At 36.6% G+C, this 21,657-nt stretch overlaps 1 protein-coding gene across 5 annotated transcripts in view; it reads left to right on the top strand.

Moving 5' to 3' along the window:
• The window catches only part of ZRANB3 (zinc finger RANBP2-type containing 3), a 244,418-nt gene that overhangs the window by 157,392 nt on the left and 65,369 nt on the right, over window positions 1-21,657 (top strand). For all 5 annotated transcript variants that reach the window (XM_037070527.1, XM_037070407.1, XM_037070316.1 and 2 more), the window contains one exon: window positions 743-859. In XM_037070527.1, coding sequence (XP_036926422.1) covers window positions 743-859 — 117 coding nt within the window. The remainder of the gene's footprint in view (window positions 1-742; window positions 860-21,657) is intronic.

The raw sequence follows: 21,657 nt of genomic DNA, 5'->3' as shown, positions 1-21,657 counted from the left end.
AAACTCTCTGATCATGTAAAATGTGAAGTTAAACATATCAGAAAACCAAATTACATTATGGGTTAGTGCAATGCTTATATATTCTCTGAAATTTCTTCAAGTCTGTACATAACTTTGTTAGCAACGACTATTTATTGCATTGTTTTGTTTTGAAATTTTAGAGTAAGCATTCCATAAACATTGAGCAGTTATTGGAAAAATAATGATCCAATTTTCTTTATCCACTATTTTAGCATGAGAAAGAAAAGTAATAGAGAATATATGTTTATATTATATTATATTTTATTTTACTAATATGCTCCCAGTCTTTACACTTATTTAAATAAAATCATATTATTTTATTAAAATACTTTGCTACCATACACATTTTCACTACCCTCTTTCTTATGGATTTAAATTTTTATGCTTACTTTACAAAATGTTTCCCCTTTAGAGGAAGCTACAATTTTTTATGATGTTAGCAAATGATTTGGTTTTCACCCACAGCTTATCATTAGTTTCTATCATGGGTGTGAACACGTGACTGACCTGCCTTAATGTTGATGTTTTTAAATGAAATGAACATATTGGCATCTTTAGGAATTTTCTTTTTCTATCTTGTCCATCGCCTTAACCACTCAGCCACAACTACAGGTCTTTTTATATCTTTATATATAAGAATTAAGGTAGAACACAATTCATTACTGCATTAATTGTTGTTTTTATGCTGCATTTCTGAACATTGTTATTTTCTCCCACATAGGAATTGAATACCAGCTTTGAAGAATGGGAAAAAATAATGAGAGCTTCAAATTCAGTTGCCTCTGAGACTATTATGGGGTTGATTACTCGCATGTTTAAACAAACTGCTATTGCCAAGGTACTCACTGCTGGGCCATTGTGTGTTTGTCTTGATACAAATTATTTAACATATTTTAATGTTTTTACAAAAGCAACTTATTTGCATATTATAACATGTCTTTTAACTCTTTATAATTTAAAAATTTAGGTATATTCAGAATAAACAAAATAGTATCTGGATACTCTCATACCCATTCATATATTGATCCTTTCCAATGTAAGAGTACAATTTGATAGTGTTTTATACTTTAAAGGACATACATGTATTCATCTTTATTATTAGCTTTTTCTATGGCTTTATTACATAATAGCTACACATAATCTTTTTCGGTTATTGATTTTTTTAAAGGAATAATCTTGTGGGACTGCATCCTGAGACTATGTGGTCTGTGCTAACTATTGGAGTTAGTGCCAGAGTTGAACTGAATTTTTGTACACTTTTTTGTTTAAGAGATTAGAGAATTGGTGTAGAAAAATGGCATTGAAATGGTATTAGAAAACATCCTACATAATATCTGCTCTTGCCAATGTGTAATTCAATACAGGGCTCAGCATCTCTTGATATTTGGCAGAAAGAACATTCTTCCACCAAAGCATCAGTGAGTCAAATTATGCTGGAGGTTTTAGAAGAGATGTTGATTTTTTTTGTTTTTTTCATTTTTTAATATATTTTATTGATTATGCTATTACAGTTGTCCCATTTTCCCCCTTCATTCCCTTTTACCCTGCACACCCCCACCCACCCACATTCCTGCCTTTAGTTCATGTCCATGGGTCATACATATAAGTTCTTTGGCTTCTCTATTTCCCATACTATTCTTGCCCTCCCCCTATCTGTTTTTTACCTATCATCTATGCTACTTATTCTCTGTACCTTTTCCTGCTCTCTTCCCCTCCCACTCCCCTGTTGATAACCCTCCATATGATCTCCATTTCTGTAGCTCTGTACCTGTTCTAGATGTTTGCTTAGTTTGTTTTTGGTTTTTTGGTGTGGTTGTTAATAATTGTGACTTTGCTATAATTTTACTGTACATGTTTTTTATCTTCTTTTTCATAGATAAGTCCCTTTAACATTTCATATAATAAGGGCTTGATGATGGTGGACTCCTTTAACTTGACCTTATCTGAGAAGCACTTTATCTGCCCTTCCATTCTAAATGAAAGTTTTGCTGGATAGAGCAATCTTGGATGTAGGTCCTTGCCTTGGAATACTTCTTTCCAGCTCCTTCTTGCCTGTAAGGTCTCTTTTGAGAAACCAGCTGACAGTCTGATGGGCACTCCTTTGTGGGTAACTGCCTCCTTTTATCTTGCTGCTTTGAAGATTCTCTCCTTATCTTTAATCTTGGCTAATGTAATTATGATGTGCCTTGGTGTGCTCCTCCTTGGGTCCAACTTCTTTGGGACTCTCTGAGCTTCCTGGACTTCCTGGAAGTCTATTTCCTTTGCCAGATTGGGGAAGTTCTCCTTTATTATTTGTTCAAGTATCTTTTCCTGTTGTTGCTCTTCCTCTTCTTTTTCTGGTACCCCTATAATTTGGATGTTGGAATGTTTAAAGATGTCCTGGAGGTTCCTAAGCCTCTCCTTATTTTTCTGAATTCTTGTTTTTTCCTTCTTTTTTGATTGGAAGTTTCTTTCTTTCTTCTGGTCCACACCATTAATTTGAGTCCCAGTTTCTTTCCCATCACTACTGGTTCCCTGTATATTTTCCTTTATTTCACTTACTGTAGCCTTCATTTTTTCATCTAATTTGTGACCAAATTCAACCAGTTCTGTGAGCATCCTTATTACCAGTGTTTTGAACTACGCATTTGATAGGTTGGCTACCTCTTCGTCACTTAGTTGTATTTGTTCTGGAGCTTCGATCTGTTCTTTGGGCCATTTTTTTTTTTATCTTGGTGTGCCTATTATGTAGTGATGGGCAGTGTTTTAGATGTTCGCCTGGGCAGGGTAATCCACAGTGCTGCCTTGTCATGCTGTATAAGGGGGCAGGGTCCAAGAGGGAACAATGGCACTTGCTTTGCTCTCTGCCAGATTTCAGTCACTTCCCCCACTTCCCACAAGCAAATTGGGCCCTTCTGGTGCTGATTCACGTGTTGGTGGTTTGTGTACATTCTAGGACCCTGTGGGTCTCTCCAATGAACTTTCCTGTGAGGTTGGGAATTTCTCCAGCTGCCACCTAAACCCCCACAGATATTTTCAGTCAGTGGTTTGAGACTTTATTTCCCTATGCTGGGGCCCTGGGTCATGGGGTCTGACCCGGAACCCAGTTTTGCCTGTTTTTATCAGCGAGTGAATGTGGGACTGCCCAATCCACCAGCCACCTTGCATGCTGCACTCTGCTCCACAGTCTGCTGCCTCGCTGGGTTTGCCAGCCAAGGTTTTGCGTGAGCCCTCTCTGCCCCAGCTGCCTGACTCTGTCCCTCCTACCAGTCTGGATGGATGTGTCTTCTTTAACTCCTTGGTTGTCAGACTTCCATACAGTTCGATTTTCTGTGAGTTCTGGTTGTTTTTTGTTTTTAAATTGTTGTCCTCCTTTTGGTTGTACGATGAGGCACAGTATATCTATTGTATCTCCATATTGGCCAGAAGTTGGACATTGATTATTTTTAATTGGTATTATGTTTTTAGTTTTCAGTTCTCTACAGATAGATGTGCCCATTTGTTTGAAAACTGTTAGAGTTTTTAAATTTCAGTATGCCTATCAAGTAGACTTATCACACGTTGCTTTCACCAGTGCTATGGTACTTCAACATCTTAATGAGTGCTATGTCTCTCCAGTTCTGAAATATTTTTAACATAATTTTTTTAAAGCTTTTATTTATTTATCTTCAGAGGGGAAAGGAAGGAGAGAGAAGGAGAGAAATATCAATGTATGGTTGCCTCTCCTGAGTCCCCTGCTGAGAACTGGCCTGCAACCCAGGCATGTGCCCTGACTGGGAATCGAACTGCGATCGTGTGGTTCACAGGCCCAAGCTTTTTAACATAATTTTTAAATGAGGTTTATTGAGGTATAATTTCCATACAGTGAAATTTGTTCTTTTAAAATGTATAGTTTGATGAGGCGTAACAAATATAGTCTGGTAAACAGCACTACAGTCACGCTAAAGAATATTTTTCTTTACTCTAAAAAAGTTTTCTTATGCACCTTTGCAGTCATTTCCTTTGCACTCACCCTTTGAGACTTGGCAGTCGCAGATTTGCTTCTATCACTACAGGTTTACATTTCTCAGAAGATCTCAAAACTGGAATCATGTAGTATTTAGCCTTATTTCTGGCTTCTTTCACTTTGTGGAAAACTTTTGAATATTGATCCATGTTTTTGCATGTCATTTGTTTTTGTATTTATATTGCCAAATAATATTCCAATGTATGGTTATAAAAAATTTTTAATTCCTTTACCAATTAATGACTATTGGGAGTATTTTCAGATTGGGCTGTTATGAATAAGCCCAATATAATATTCATGTACAGGTCTTTGTATAGACATTGTTTATTTTCCTTGAGTAAATAATTGGAAATGGGACTGCTGGGTCATATGAAAAATGCAAGTTTATCTTTATAAAAAGCTGCAAAATTGTTTTCCAATGGGCTATACCATTTTGCATTCCTATAGGCAAATATATGAGATTTCCAGTTCCAACATTTTTGTCAGCATTTGTTATTATCAATCTTTTTAGTTTTAGCTATTCTAGGATGTAGTGGAATTGCATTGTTATTTTCATTTGTTTTTTCTTAATGACTAATGTCATTGAAGATATTTTCATGTGCCTTTTAACCACTCATTTTCTTTTGAAAAATATCTATTCTTATCAAGCCCACATTTCTTACCATTCCCTTATGGCTTATAATGTTTCTCTTGAGAAGTCAGCTGCTAGCTTTATCAGGGCTCTCTTGTATGTTACTTCCAGTTTCTCCCTTGCTGCCTTTAAGATTCTTTGTCTTTGACTTTTGCCCTTTTAATTATGATATGTCTTCAAGTGAGCCTCTTTGGGTTCCTCTTGATTGGTACCCTCTGTGTTTCCTGGATTTGTGTGACTTTTTCTCTCATCAAATTAGGGAAGTTTTCTATCATTACTTTTTCAAACAGATTTCCTATGCCTTGCTCCTCTTTCTCCTTCTGGTATCCCTATTACATGGGTATTATTATGTTTCATGTTGTTCTGCAGTTCCCTTAACCCATCTTTGTTCTTTTTGAGTCCTTTTTCCTTTTCTTGCTCTTTCTGGGTGTTTCTTTTCTACCTTGTACTGCAGCTTGCTGATTGAGTCCTCTGCTTCATTAAACCTGCTTTTGATTTTTTTCTGCTGTCTTCAATTCAGTGATTGTATTCTTCATTTCCTCAGAGCTCTTCTTGATAGTTGCTATGTCATTTTTCATGCTGGTGTAATTTGCAATAAGTTCCTCATTGTTTCCCTGTAGTTTTCTGTGGTTCCCTGTAGTTCTCACTGAGCTCATTGAGCTTCCTTATAACCATTGTTTTGAACTTAGTATCTGATAGTTTACATGCCTCTATTCCATTTAGCACTCTTTCTGAGGATTCTTCCTTTCCTTCTGGTTGGCGTTGGGGTTCCTTCTGGTTCTCTGTCATCCCATTATTTGTAAGACTCTTCTTGTGTGCCTCTGCTTCTTAAATTGATGTGTTTTGACTCCCTGACTCAGTGGTGTGAACTTTTATGGTAGGAGACCTGTGAGATTCAGTGGTTTTGTCTTCTTGATCTCCTGAACTTGATGCTCTTGGGATTACATTTGTGCTGTTTATGTTGGCTCTCTGGGTGTAATTTGGTTTTGATTGTTGTTGGGTCACTCTTTGGTGTGTCCTTTCCTCCAGCTGGTTGACTGAGGATTACTCCACCCACCATGCCTTGTGTGCTTTTGTGCAGGTGCAATGTTTTTTCTTTCTGGATCCACCTCTGGTGATGTTAAATGTTGACCCCATTTGATTTTAGGCAGCCTGTTCAAGACTTGTAGCAATCTATTTTTTATGGCTGTCCCCTTCAGTTGTTAATCTAGTCAGTCTAGATTAACAACTCAGCAGGCAGCAGGCAGGTTTAAGTTCCATAGGATGGGGTAGAATCTCTCATGGTATTGGGGATTTTGTTTCCCCTCAGGCCGCTACTGCTCAGGGGAGCGATTTGCCTGAGCAGGGTGGCTGTTGCCATATGAGGGATGACTCAGCACTGGGATCCTGATGTCTACTCTGTTTTCTCCCCAAAGCCTTTGTTCCCAGTCTCTCCTCGGGCATCTCTAACCTATTCTGTCCCCACCTTTGCCAGAGCCCAGGGTAAATGAAAATTTGTTCATTGGTCCTTTAAACAGATCTTTTCAATTCCAGCCTTCAGTCTTTGGCAGAGAGCAATCCTGCTGCTCTTCGCAACTGGATGTTTTCTGTGTACTTTCCGGGCTCTGCTACTCTAGGCTGGGGATCCCAGCTTAGGGTTTAGACCCTACTCTTCTCAGAGGCAACCAACTGGCTGCTTAATTATCCCTCTGGCACTGCCACCTGTGGTGTCTAGCCAGTCTTCTCAAGTCTCCATCCCACACCCTACCAGTCAGGTTGTGCTGAAGCTGATTCTTCTGTCTGTTTGAAATTATAAGGCTTCTATCTTGCTGTTGTTCAGTTGTTTGTTCCAGGTGATTTCTCCACAATGTAGTTGTAATTCCAGATTGATCCTAGGAGGAGGTTATTGTGACTTCCATTCACTCCTTTGCCATTTTGTGCCTCTAAGATAGGAATTGGTGCTCAGCAGAAGTGGTTTAGAAATTATATTTGATAGAGGCTTGATATTGGCCCGTTCAGGTATGCCCAGCACAGACCATTGAACAGTCCATAGGTTGGAAAATTGTTTCTTGTAAGTGATCTGTCTGTTTGCTCACATTCTCCTTGCCAATGTCATTATTGTTCCTATGTTTTCTTCTAAAAGTACTGTAGCTTTACGTTATATATGTAAGTCTATTCACTATTTTGAGTTAATTTTTTTATGTGGTAAAAGTATGGGGGAAGGTAAGTCTGTTTTCACTTAGCTTTGTTTGTATATGGATTTTCATTTGTTCCAGTGCTCTTTGTTAGAAAGACTGCTTTTCCCTCAGTGAATTATCTTGGTGCCTTTATTTTAAAAAATCAAGTGGTTATATGTATATGTGTATCTGTTTCTGAAATCTTTATTCTGTTCTATTGATCTGTACATCTAACCTTATAGAACACTAGACTAGTTGAATTATTGTTATAGTCTTGAAATCACATAGTGTTCATCCCTACTTTATTTTTTTTCAAAATTATTTTGTCTATTTTAGGTCCTTTGCCTTCCTCTATGAGTTTAAAAATTAGCTTGTTAAGTATATATATTTTGATTGGTATTTTTTTGAATCTGTAAATTAATTTGGAAGAATTAACTTCTTTTTAATAGAGGTATCATTGGTACACATTATATTAGTTTCAGGTGTACAACATAATGATTTGATATTTGTGTATATGGAAAAATTATCAGCATAATAATATATTTAACATCCATCACTATATATATTTACAATTTTTTTCCTTATGATGAGAACTCTTAAGATTGCTCTCTTAGCAACTTTCAGACATGCAATACAGTATTATTAACTATAGTCACCATGCTATATATTATATCCCCATGGCCCATTTATGTTGTAACTGGAAGTTCATACCTTTTGACCCCCATTCACCCATTTCTATACTCCCTCACCACCACCTCTAGCAACCACAAATGCATTCTCTGTATCTGTGAGCTCAGTATTTTTTTAATTCCACATAAAGTGAGATCATACAGTATTTCTCTTTCTCTGTCTGATTTATTTCACTTAGCATAAGGACCCCAGGGTCCATCCATGTTGTTATAAATTGCAGTATTTCCTCCTTTTTTATGGCTAGATAATAGCCCAATGTATGCATATTACCACATTTTCTTTAACCACTCATCCACTGATGAACACTTAGATTGTTTCTACTTCTTGGCTACTGTAAATAGTGGTACAGTGAACATGGGGTACATATATCTTTTCAAGTTATTGTTTTCATTTTCTTTTGATAAATACTCAGAAGTGGAACTACTGGGTCGTATGGTAGTTCTAGCCCTAATTTTTTTAAGGAACCTCCATACTGTTTTCCATAGTGACTACACCAATTTTCATTCCCACCAACAGTATAAAAAGGTTCCCTTCCTGTACATCCTCAGCAACCCTTGTTATTTCTTGTCTTTTTGATAATAGCTATTCTAATAGATGTGAGGTGGTATTAGGAACTGACTTCTTAGTAGTATTGAATTTCCTGGTCCACAAAAAGAGTATCTCTCATTTTTAATTTAGGTCTTCTTTAATTTCTCCCAGTAATGTTTTCAGTTTTCTTGAATACATTTTGTTAGATTTATTTCTAAGTATTGCATGTCCTTTTATGCTCTTGTGTATAGTGTTTTAAAATTTAAATTTCTACTTTTTATTGTTAAATATAGGATTACTGATTTTTGTATATTGACCTTTCATCCTCTGACCCTGCTGAACTCACTTATTAGTTCCTATACTTTTTGTAAATTCTCTGGGATTCTGTACTTAGAGCATCATTTTGTCTGCATATAAAGACACTTACATTTCTTCCCAGTAATCTCTATGTCTTTTATTTGTCTTGCCTCTTACATTTAAAGAATGCAAATACCATTTTGAATAGAAGTGATAGGACTGAACAGCCCTACTTTGTTGCCAGTATTAGCTAGAAAGTATTCAGTCTTTCACTATTAATTATGATGTTATCTTTAAATTTTTCATAGATGCCCTTTCTTAGATTGAGAAAATTTTCTTCTTTTCTTCATCTGTCAAGAGGAGAAATGAGACAGATAAAAAAATGTTTCCTGTGTTAAATCTGAGTTAGGAAGAAGGGGGCTTCCATAAAAGTGTATGAGAAGAAAACAGTTAAAATTTAACAATATTTTAAAGGCTGTGCATGGATTGTCATGGCAGCTCAAAATATCAGGGGTCCTGACACAGGGAATTCACCCTCACACACAAACTTTATTTCCACTGGCCTTTACCCAGTGCTGACTAGGAATCAGAGAGCACCCCCATTGGTGGAGTATAAGCATAATTCTCTGCTTGTTTCCAGGACTCTTTTCTCATACTAAGCAAAAGCCTTAAGCCATTGTGAGAAGAGCAAATCCCTCCTCTCCCAGCCTCCAAAACCCAGTTCAGGATCAGCTGTTTCTGGGGCTTGGGTAGAAACAAAAGCTGTCTGCCCCTCGGAAATGGACAGAAAACCTTTGAAATCAAGGCTTTTCACTGATGTTAGACAGAGATTTGTTACTGTAGGAAGAGGCAAGAACATCTCTCCTGCCTGGAGCACACATAGTTAAAAGATATAGTTTGGCTGCCACAGGGGAAAGGACAAAAACAGTAGGAAAGTCCCATCTTCAAGATTCAGCTGGAGCAGAGGGCCTGCCTTATACTATGGTAGTGGGCTGGTACCTGGAGGCACAAGAGATCTCCTGCCTCCTACCGTAGTAGTGCACTTAACACTGAGAAATCACCAAGATCAATCTACTGAGGGAGAGAGACACCTACGTATAGCTCAAACATGTAGAGACTGATGAAAGTTAATAATACAACTGAAACACTTAGGAAAACCTCTGGTCTACACTGTCACAAGTAAAAGCATCCCATTGTTGAGGGAATTCAAGTTCATGGTGCGCTGAAAGAAAATGTAGCAGGAGAAGCTAAATACAACTCAATACTGTCTTATGGCCTCCCACACTGTCACCCTGACAGAAAAAGAAGCATGCCCATTTCTGGGTGTAAGTAGCATTTATCTCAGTCAGTCCTGTTTTTCTAGATATAATTTCTAGTATGGAAGATAAATGATTAAAAAATAAATTAATTAAAAATAAATCTATTGTTAAGAGATAAAACCGTCAATAATACCAAATGGACAGATGACCCAGAATATAGAACTGTTACAAAAGGAATTTTTTAAAAGCTATGAATAATATTTTAAAAGATGTAGTAGAAAATAACAGACATGAAAAGACAGAGAATTTCAAAAGAAATATGGAAACTATAAAGACAGTAAAATGAAAATGTTAGAAATAAAAAAACAGAGTCTGAAAAAAAATTCTTTCAATCAGCTTATGAGCCAGTAGGGATAAAATGTAGTCATAAAAATTATAAATGTCCTGGATATTTATCCTAGAGAAATGAAAACTTAGATTTGTACTTATAGTACATCAACAAAATGGAATACTCAATGAAAAGGATTGAACTATTGATAAACAATGAATTGGATGATTCTCAAAAACATTATACTTAGTGAAAGAAGCCAGTCTCAAAGTTTACATAGATCCTGACATTATTTTTATAACATTTTCAAAACAATGGAATCACAATGATAGAACATAATGCTATAGAAATGTAAATTTCCTGGTGTTGATGTTTTAATATGGTTATATAAGAAATTATTGTTAGAAATATCTAGATTAAGGATATGCAGCATCCTTGGCCTAGACACCATTTTTTGCAACCCCTGGTGTGTCTAAAATTATTTCAAAATAAAAAGTTTTAAAATGTACATATAGTGGATGCAATAATGCAATCTATTGACAGAAAAAATTCTAAGTTAATTCAAAAGAAGGCAGAAAAAGAAACAAAGACCAACTAGATCAAATACAAAACAACTAACAAGATGATAACTTTAAATCCAGTTATGTCAATAATTAGATTCAATGTAAATGACCTGACATTGCAGAAATTATATGATGCCTATAAGAAGATGATTTTAAGTATGAAGTCTAATGGTTAAAAATAAATAGCTAAAAGATATGTCATTTAAACAATAATAAAAATGAACCTAAAATAATTATATTATTGTCAGTTAATGTAGACTTCAGAACAAAGAGTATTACCAAATAAAGGAGGAGATTTACATAATGATAAAGGAGTCAATTCACCAATTACAGATATTAGTCCTAAATATGATAACTAAAACTAATCACTAAAACTTTTTTTTTAGAAAGCAGGAAGGGGACCAATACATCCCAAATAATTTTGTAAATCCAGGATTACCCTGATACCACGATAAAACAGGCACATCCTTAGAAAACTGCAGGTCAATATCCTTCATCAATATAAAAATCCTTAACAAAATACTAGTGTATCAAATTCACCAATATGTAAAAGAAAAGTTTACCAGCAATGTAAGATTTGTTTAAGATTGAGTTAACTGTGATTTACCACATTAATGATGTAAAAGTGGAAAACCATACAATTATCCCAACCATATGACGTAATTTTATATTCATTCATGATAAAACCTCTTGACAAAGTAGAACTAGAAAGGGATTTCCTCATTCCAATAAAAAGTACTTATGAAAAACATAAAATTAATATCATACTTAGTGCTCTAAGACTGAATGCTATTCCCCTGAGAGCAGGAAAAAGAGAGACTGCTTTCACCACTTTTTTCAACATTGTTTGAGCCAACATTTTTTTTTAAACTATGCAATAAGCCTAGAAAATGAGATAAAAGGAATGCAGGTTGAAAAGGAATAAATAAAATGACCTGGTGGTCTACATAGAAAAACCCAGGAATAATTGAGCTACTAGAACTAATGAATGAATTATCAAGGTTGCAGGATTTAAGTTCAGTATACAAAAATCATTTGTAGTTCTATATACTAACAATGAAAAATTAGAAATTGAAATTTTAAGAATACAATTTACAATAGCATCAATAAACATGAACTGCTTTAGGATAAATTCAACAAATATATGCACTGAAAACTACAAAACTTTGTTTAAAGAATGTAAAGCAAACTTTAAAAAATGACAAGATAGGTCATGTGCACAAATCAGAAGATTTAATATTGCTAAGATGCCAGTTCTCAGTAATTAATTTATATATTCAATGCAATGCTAATCAAAATCCCTGTAGTCTTTTTTTTTTTTGTCAAAATTGAGAAGCTGAATGTAAAACTTATGAGGCAACACAGGACTTAACTGTAGCCAAAATAATTCTGAACAAAGCTGGAAGACCCATATACATGATATAAATACTTACTATAAAGTTGCAGTAATCAAGACTTGTGGTAGTGACATAAGGAGAGACATTTATATTAATGAATGAGAAAAGTGAGTCTAGAAATAGACCTTACATAGATTGTCAGTTGATTTTAGAAAAGAGGGTGAAATGACTGTCAACGGGAAGTAGTAGTTTTTCAACAAACAGGATTAGGGCAATTGGATATCCTTAAGGAAAAAAAATGAGCCTTGACCTACATAATTTTTACACCATACATAAAAATTAACTTGAAGTGGGCCCAAGACATAAATATAAGATAATTTATAAAAATTTTAGTAGCCCTGGCTGGCGTAGCTCAGTGGATTGAGCACAGGCCTGTGAACCAGAGGATCACGGTTCGATTCCCAGTCAGGGCACATGCCTGGGTTGCAGGCCAGTTCCTTGCAGGCCAACTCCCAGCAGGGGACGCACAAAAGGCAACCATACATTGATGTTTCTCTCCCTCTCTCCTTCCCCTCTAAAGGTAAATAAATAAGTAAATAATCTTAAAAAAAAAATTAGTAGCACACATACATAAAAATACTACCAAACTTTGTGTAGCAGTTTTTTTAGATAGGATACAAAAACACATACTTTTTTATTATTAAACTTTTTTTAAAGATTTTATTTATTTATTTATCTTTAGAGGGGAAAGGAGAGAGAGAAACATCAATGTATGGTTGCCTTTGGTGCGCCCCCTGCTGGGAGTTGGCCTGCAGGGAACCGGCCTGCAACCCAGGCATGTGCCCTGAAATTTAAATTTTAAAATACTATACACAAGAGCATAAAAGGACATGCAATCGTGGGAACCGAACCGTGATCCTCTGGTTCGCAGGCCTGTGCTCAATCCACTGAGCTACACGAGCCAGGGCTTATTTATTATTAAACTTAATGAGATAACATTAGTTAATAACATTATATAAATTTAATATGTACAGTATAATCCAACATCTGTAAAAACACATACTTTAAAGGGGTAAAAAACAAGACTCAAAACTAAAACTTATGGTGCTTTAAGAAGTATGATGTACAAAAGATACTGCTATAAAAATACAAATGTAAAATACAGATTAGAGGAAAGTATTTACAATACATTCACCCTGGTTCATTTTCCCATATCATAGCTTTTGTCATAATTTCTGGTTTGATCAGTGTTCATTGTTTTCAGTGTAATGACTCATTTAAACATTTCACAGTTGACTAAATTACATTTCTTTTTTTTTGACAACAGTTATTTTTCATAGAGTTAATAGTTGTCTTGTTTTTTGTTTGCTTGATTGCTTAACTTTCTTTGTACTTCATACTGAGTACAGAATGCTTGTTTAAGGGAAGAGAATGTATTTGAGGACATTTTATGTAATCTCCTGTCTGTGATAGAAAACCCTTGTTGGAAGTCCTAAGTGTTGATAGCCAGTAGGAAGTTGGTACCTAATTCCTAGTGTTACCCTACAGGGACCAGCCTGAAGCATAGGTCTGCCTCAGGCTGGCCTATAGTGTATGAGTTCTTGGCTTTGTGTAGGAAAGGTTTCACAACATGAGTGCAGGTGATTTGAAGAGTATGTTTATTAAATCTGGGGACAGTGAAACAAAGGAAGGACTTAGAGCAGAAGAAGGAACAGTAGAGAGCCTAGATGGTACTGTGCTTTCCCTCCTTAGAAAAGTTATAGGAAAGGAGTGAGCCAAGGTGGGGCTGCTTTTAGCTCTCCTGAAAGTCAGAGAAAAGGGAGCCCTGGAGACAGGATTAGGAGGTAAGCCTGAGTCAAGCTGCCTGCTACCCACTGCACCCCTAGCTGCAAGTCTCCTGGGGACTGTTAGAGTTGAGGAGGGAGTAAAAAGTTCATGATGGGCATGCTTTAGCCCACAATTAGTCTTTGTCCTGGGGGCTTTGTATCTTTCTTTTGTGGGTGAGAATCTTATGGGAGGGTTTCTGAAGAATATTTATTCATTAGCTTTCCAGGTGCATTTTAAATATGCTGATGTACCAAATGAGCGCAAAGGGGCAGTTGGGAATATTTTTGGTCTGCTATACTGTTTTTTTTTAAATATTTTATTTATTTATCTTTAGAGGGGAAGGGAAGGAGAGAGGGAGAGAAATATCAATGTATGGTTGCCTCTGCCGAGGACACACAATGTATCGTGTGTCCCCTGCTGGGAACTGGCCTGCAACCCAGGCATGTGCCCTGACTGGGAATCGAACCGCGATCCTCTGGTTCGCAGGCCCATGCTCAATCCACTAAGCTACACCAGCCAGGGCCCTGCTATACTGTTTTACTTTTATCTTGGGTCTTTCTGCCTTTTAATGGGATTTTTGTTATTTGTTCCCCTGACTTCATCTGTCCTTGGGTTTAACTGGCACAGATAACATTAATTGGGTCTCTGTTCTCTATTTCCCAGGCCAAGGAGATTTAACCTGTGTGTTCTTTGGTTAGGGAGGAGAGGTATGAACCATTGTCAAGTGGACGTGGTTAGGGGAGATAAGGTCTTATGATTCACTAGCTGGCTGTAAGTTGCTCAAACTGTTTCACTTTGTTTAATTTTCTTGTCTCAGTTTCCTCATTGCTCTTGCGCAGAAATTTTCCTAGCTTCTTACTATCCTGTCACATAGGATTTTTTTTTAAATATTTTATTTATTTATCTTTAGAGGGGAAGGGAAGGAGAGAGGAAGAGAAACATCAATGTATGGTTGCTTCTTGTGCATCCCCTGCTGGGAACTGGCCCCTGCTGGGAAATGTCCTGCAACCCAGGCATGTGCCCTGACTGGGAATCGAACTGCGATCATGTGGTTCCCAGGCCCGCGCTCAATCCACTGAGCTACACCAGCCAGGGGATTTTTGAAGGAGTAGAAAAAAGATGAAAAGTCACTTATCCCCAGGTTAGGCATGTTCCCAAAGATTAATGGCAGCAGAACACCAATCCTTGCCACTCCAATTGACTAGCTTTTAGTTAGTTTTCATTCCTTCTCTATTAGAACCTCTGTCCTCAACCACCTACATAAATTAGAACTATGTATTTCTATTCTTGAGCTGCAGCTAGAAATAATTAGTTCATGGCATTACTAAATTGGAATTCTTCATACATTTTCTTTCCAGAAACATTATTATATCCAGTAGTTATAGCTCATAATAACTGTAAATAATATAGTTTAGCTACACTGTAGATGAAATAGATTTGGGGGAAAGTAGTTAATTATCAACTACATTTAATACTGTTTTTTTGAGAAAATGTGTTTAGAATTTTCTCAAGCCAGTTTGTTAATGAACTTTTGAAATACCATACACTATAAATTGTCTACTCTGTTGTGCACAAATTCATTTTGAAGATTCCTTTCTTTAACTGTTTTCCTGACTAATTCATCAGATACTTACTGAGTGCCTACTCTATGGCAAGGATATTGCTTGGTGCCAGGGAGGCATAGTGAACAAGATAACAATGTTTACCTCTCAAAGAATCTGAGTCTGTTGGGGAAGACAGCAAAATAAATGTTCAACTATAGTACAGTATATTTAGTACTTCAAACTGTGGAAGTAAATGGGAGAAGACACCTGGCCTAATCTTGGTGGGGGGGCCAGGGGGGATGAAGAGGTGGGGAAAGTGTTTGGGAAAGACATCCCAAGCAATGGGACATAAGACTTAGCCAACAAAAAATGAGGGGAGTGAAATAGGAAGGGGATGGGGCTGATGGAGTGAGTATACAACATATTTCAGACAAATGAAACATTTTTGCAAACTCACAAAAATTAACCAGAAGTGGTATCATTAGGGATCCGAAAGTAGGTCATCGTTGCTAAAATATAGTGTCAGGAAGGAATTCTGAGAGAGACTCCACTGGAGATTATAGAGAATGGTAATCATATCATGAAGGTCACAATTCATAGTTTATAATTCCTCCTTGAGGAATCTGATATAGTGGAGTAGAGTAAAATGGTCAGTTCCATGCTTTCCAAAGAGAACTATAGGTATGCAGAGAGTGCACTGGAAGAAACAACTTGTAGGCAAGGAATCCACTGGGGATGTGCACTGGAAATCAGACTCATAGGGGATGAGCTAAACCAAGGTACTAGCTGTACATTTTAACTGGAAACAAAGGAGAAATTCAGGAGTTATTAAGATGCTGAATCAATGGACATTGGTGATTGACTGAGTATGGAGGGGATGGAAAAATAGAATCTAGATTTTTTGCTTGGCCAGCTAGGTTGATGTTTGTGCCATTTATTGAAACTGGAAAAAACAGGAGACACAGTTATGCCCAGTCTCCCATTAAATATGATCTGTGCCAAATTCAGCAGGGCACAAGCTGTTTGACAATAGAATGTTTTTTTGTACTGTGCAACATCACACTAGAAATACTTTTCTCTTTATTGAATCATTTGTACAATTATGTTGAGAAATTTAAAGATAATTATGATTATCTAATAATAGTTTATCTAATTTTTAAAAATCTTGACAAGAGTGAGAAGATTTTTAAAGACAATACTGAGTTTTCAGCCCTGGCTGGTGTAGCTCAATCGCACTGTCCTGCAAACCACATGATCGTGGTTCGATTCCCAGTCAGGGCACATGCCTGGGTTGCAGGCCGGTTCCCAGCTGGGGACGCACAAGAGACAACCATACATTGATATTTCTCTCCTTCTCTCCTTCCCTTCCTTCCTCTCTAAAGATAGATAAATAAATAATCTTTTAAAAATAAATAAAAAAGAAATATCATTTTAAAAAAAGACAATACTGAGTTTTCAAGTAAATTCATTTGTGTGAATATATAGTTACTTATAGGGCATGCTATTTTGGAGGCATATACCTTTATTATTTGTGGTATTTAATTTTTAAAAGACTTTAACTATGTAATTAATAATGTGTAAAGTATAAAATCTTTTTCTCAGCTCTTCTGAGTAAGCGAATACTTCCACATACATTTGTATGACTATTTCAACACTGTTCATTAATTGTGATTAGAGAACAATGAGCTGGAAAGGACCTCTGGGGGTCGTCTATCCTCTTCCTTTGCTCTAGGCAGAGCTATGTCTAAAGCCTTCCAGATAGATGTGTCCCCACCTATTCTAGTTTTATAGAGCCCCAGGATAGCTTTCTTTCTCTGCTCTAATCTCTTCTTTTTCTCGTATCCTACAGTGTCTTCTAGGCAGACAGGAATACAGAACCGGTGCTTCAAATTAGGTCATGTCAGCAAATTAGGTCATTCTAGTCTGATCATCATTAACATATACAGTGCTGTGGTACCCTACAGTCATGGTCTTGACATATGCCACCCATGTACTGTATTTATTCTGGTCTGCCTTTTAAGATTAAGTGCTTGTACTTCTTAAGAGAACAGAGGTTGTATAAATTATAAGTATACTTGTTATTACTAGTTTTGTTATTACATTATTGAGTTCTCTTTTTCAGATATTTCTTAATGATAACAAGTTTAAAAATGATAATGAGCAGTAAATAATTATGATAAACACTAAACAAAAGAAATGAACATAAAATAATCAATGTTACTGGTAAAAAGTCACTTAGGGATCTCAGATAATTAAAATTACTTTTCTTCTATATCATTATTTTTATTGCTTTTAATATTTATTGAGAGTACAATAAAGACAAGTAAACAGATTATTTACACTTAGGATCAGTATATTACTCTCCTAGGAAAAAAGCAGATATAAGTGGTATGGGATTTGGCCAACTTCTAGCTATTTTCTGTTATGTTACATACAACATCTCATTTTTAGAGAAAACCACTTTAAAGATAAATGTCAGTTATTTTTGTAGGATTAAACCAACCCATAATTTAAATTTCTGTTATTCTGGGAATGGCAGCATTCCTTAGTGCCTAAAGTTCTTTCAGAGGTAAATTGCTTTGAACACAGTTCCATTATGCACAAGATGCATTGACGCTCTTTTGCTTCAGCAGCTTAGCACAGGTAGAATTCTCTTCATAGTGTGCAGTGAGATATGATGAGGCCGCAAGCAGTGGTCTCTGCTGCACAGGGACTGGGGTACTGTGGGGCCTGGGCATGCTCTTCCTCAGCTAGTTCTTCTGTTTAAGGGGCTCCAGCTCTGAACCAGGCACACTCTGCTTCCTATTCATTAGTAAGGAGATGGTCAATAATAGTAAAGTGGAAATAGAATAATAATGCTATTTTAGAGTGCAAATAAAAAAACAATGTTATTTTAGAGGAGGAAGATGATAGTATATTAGCTATGTGGTCCTGTGGAGTGGAGGAAGGCTCTGTTGGGGTTGAAATGTCCACTTGAGAAGAGTGATGTAAGGATTCTGAGGTGTCAGGAGTGGTTAAGTTTGGAATCACAGGTGGAGGGATTTGCTTTGGAGAAGGAAAGAAATACCTCTCTTGCTACAAAAAGAAAGCAAGTTTTCATGAGTAAAGGTAAGGAAAGGGAATTCTTAGATGATAAATTCCATTTTCTCTAGGCAGTGGGAAATTTGAGAGCCAAGAGGTAGAGGCTCTGATTTCAAAGAAAGTGGTAACGGTTGAAGTTGTTTTTGCAATTTACTGTAGAAAAATAGTAATAATAATAGCTAACACTTTATAGTGTTTACCATGTGCTAGGCACTATTCCAAGCTTATTTTGTGCACTAACTCATTTAATTCTCACCCCAATTCTGTGGAGTATAGGTACTTTTTACCCTCTTTTACATGGGAAAATGAAAACACAGTTGAAGTGTCTTGCTCAAGCACTCTCAGATTGTAAATGATGGAGGTAAGATTTGAACCCAGTTTGGCTCCAGAGTACATTCAGTTAGCTATCATTCCCATAGGATAGCTGAATAAATTTAATAGTTGTTAGTGACTGTGGATTTAAAGTGGTGCCTATTTCCCTATTAGTGATTTTTCAGCATCCTTGCATAGACATGGAGAAGATACAGAATTTTTAAGTCTGTGTGTTCTATGCGTTATAATTTTAAACACTCAAATAAGGTTTATTTAGAATTATACTTTAGTAGTACAAGGTTGATTGCCTTATTGACATAACCAGTGGATGGAGTTTGGAAAGAAATTGAGACAGTTATAAAGTTGAATTCAGTTTTAAAAGACTTAGATTAGCTGTTTTGATTAATGACTTTTATGACCAAAATTCCATGAAATCAACTTCCATGAAAACAGTTTTGTAGAAGTCCATAATGACTATTGACTTTACTTTCTAACTTTCTCTAAATTTGAGTAAACCTGATGGAGTATGTCATTATGGGAATGTTCTCTCTCATCCATTCTTTATGAGACAGAATGATTAGATAGAATGATTGCTTCATTAAGGCTTGTCCCAGAAAGTTTGATGGGAAGGTTTAGGATCCCAGGTTCTTCTGTAAAACTGGGTTGGTTAAGGTATAAATTGGAGTTGCTGTCTTCACTCTGTGTTGTAGACCTTCTGCCTCTCGATGTAAGGTGGGCTGCTTGTGGAACTTGGTCAATGTCAAAAGATTGGATGTATTAGAAGTGTTAGATTTCTACTTACACGTACGGTCAAAAACATGCCTAAAGATAAGAAAATAACATTTATAGTAGTTTACCCAAACCACCTTTGGAAGAGAAACTTGTTTTCTATGGGAAAATTTTGGCATGGGGCTCTGTGAAATTTCCAAAACATTAACCTTATGGTATGGAACTGCCAATCTTTCCTTGAAGACTGGCAGATTTGAAAACATGTTTTCGGTTTGATGAAATGGTTTCTAAATCAAGAACAATGAACAATGAGGAAGGGACCTCGGAAAACAAATTCCTAGCCTTTCTTTCATGATTGTCCAAGGGGAAGGGTGGATGAGGGGATGAGCAGTGCATATTCTCTTTGACTTTGGTACCTTCCTTTCTCTATTTTCATTAATTTTAAAGGATAAAAGGCAGATTGACTCTCACAAATAAATTGACAAGAAATAGTGTAAGGCAAAATAGATAAATGAATACAAACAAGAAGGACAAAGAGGATTTCAACTGATTAACAACAAATAACATATGCTATATCTATACAATGGAATGTTACTTGAAAGTAGAAAAGAAACTAAATACTGATACATTCTACAATATGGATTGCAAACATTATGCTGATACAGAAGCTCGTCACAAAGAACACATATTGAATGATCCCTTTTAAATAAAATATCCAAAATAGTCCATGCCACAGGGACAAAGCAGATTCATATTTGCTTTGAGCTAGGGGTGATGCTGGGACCTGGGGTGGGGAGGTGATGGCTAAGAGGTGAAGGATTTATTTTTAGGGTAATGAAAATATTCTGAACTGATTGTGATGAATATACTAAAAGCCAAATTGAATCATACACTTAAATGGGTGAATTTCATACCTTGTAAATTATATCTCAATAAAGGTGTTCTCTTTTTTTTTTTTTTTTTTTTTGTCCTTTTAAGAACCCAGGTTCTTCCATCTCTCTGCTTTGGCTGACCTAGTTTACCACTTGTCCTCAATGGCTTCCCTAGTATCCCCAAGATGGCTGCTGCAATTTCTGCATCCTATGCAAACCATAGTGTCTAAAGCAAGGAAAAGCTTTTCAATAAGTCCCTTTGTTAATGAGGATGTTTTTTTAACCCCACCACAGACTTTCCACATTTCTTATTAGTCAGAATCACTTTCAAGGGACATCAAAGTGCTAGGCTTGCTTAGACCAGTCACAGTTCACCTCTTATTGATTGAGAAGGGCTTCAAGGGCTTTTCTTAAACTATATGGCCACCAGATATCTAAACAAAACTGCCATTTGGTCTGGGACATGAGGGCTTCAGAACTTAGAGAAGCTTCTTTTGGGCTCACATTCCCTTAGCTAGAATTTATAGCCATTAAAGAAAAAATTATTCTGACGTGTTAAAATGGTAAGAAAGACTCTAATCAAGATCATTGCTATAGGCCCTGGCTGGTGTAGCTCAGTGGATTAAGCGCAGGCCTGCAAACCACACGATCGCAGTTCAATTCCCAGTCAGGGCACATGCCTGGGTTGCAGGCCAGTTCCTGGCAGGGGACTCAGTAGAGGCAACCATACATTGATATTTGTTTCCTTCTCTTCTTCCCTTCCTCTCTAAAGATAAATAAATAAAATCTTTAAAAAAAAGATCATTGCTATAGGAATTGACTCTATTGCAATTGAGGAGAGAGCTTGCTCAACTCTGAATACAGCAAGGGCAGGTGGGGATCTATATAGCTAACCAGCAGGATATGGGGGTTGATGGATGGCAAATTACTAAGAGGAGACATCAAGTATAGGGGAATTCTTGTTAAACTGACCTAATAGTTTTCTTGCTAAAAGAAGGCCATGGACTAAGACATCTATGGTGAGTGATGAAGAGCTTGGTCAGGTATCAAGGGTTGATCAGGTATAAAAAGTGGGGGCATTCTTGGTAACTCAAGAATCTTACTAAGAATGTAATAAGCAGGCCTGGCAAGGACAGGACAGACTCTGAAGGCCAAGGTTAAGGCCTAGTCAAGAAGAGGGCTCAGAGTAGCCTAACTATAGTTTGGTCAAGGAGTCTTTGTCATAGCTCAGGTTTGATGTCTTTTTTTCTTTCTCCCTCTTATTATTTGATTAAAAGCTGACAATTTAAAATCAACTAACTTTCAATTGCATTAAAAACCTATTAATTAAGCCCTGGCTGGTGTAGCTCAGTGGATTGAGTGCCAGCCTGAGAACCAAAGGGTTGTCAGTTTGATTCCCAGTCAGGGCATGTGCCTGAGTTGCAGGCCAGGTCCTGAGAAGGGAGCACATGAGAGACAAACACACTTTGTTCTTTCCCTCTCTTTCTCCCTCCTTTC

The sequence above is a fragment of the Sturnira hondurensis genome, unplaced genomic scaffold, assembly GCF_014824575.4.
Source record: "Sturnira hondurensis isolate 20B ecotype Veracruz unplaced genomic scaffold, ASM1482457v3 Scaffold0000256, whole genome shotgun sequence".
In the NCBI taxonomy this organism is placed as follows: domain Eukaryota; kingdom Metazoa; phylum Chordata; class Mammalia; order Chiroptera; family Phyllostomidae; genus Sturnira; species Sturnira hondurensis.
Note: the sequence above shows the minus strand (reverse complement) of the source record. Positions and strands in the feature narration are given on the sequence as shown.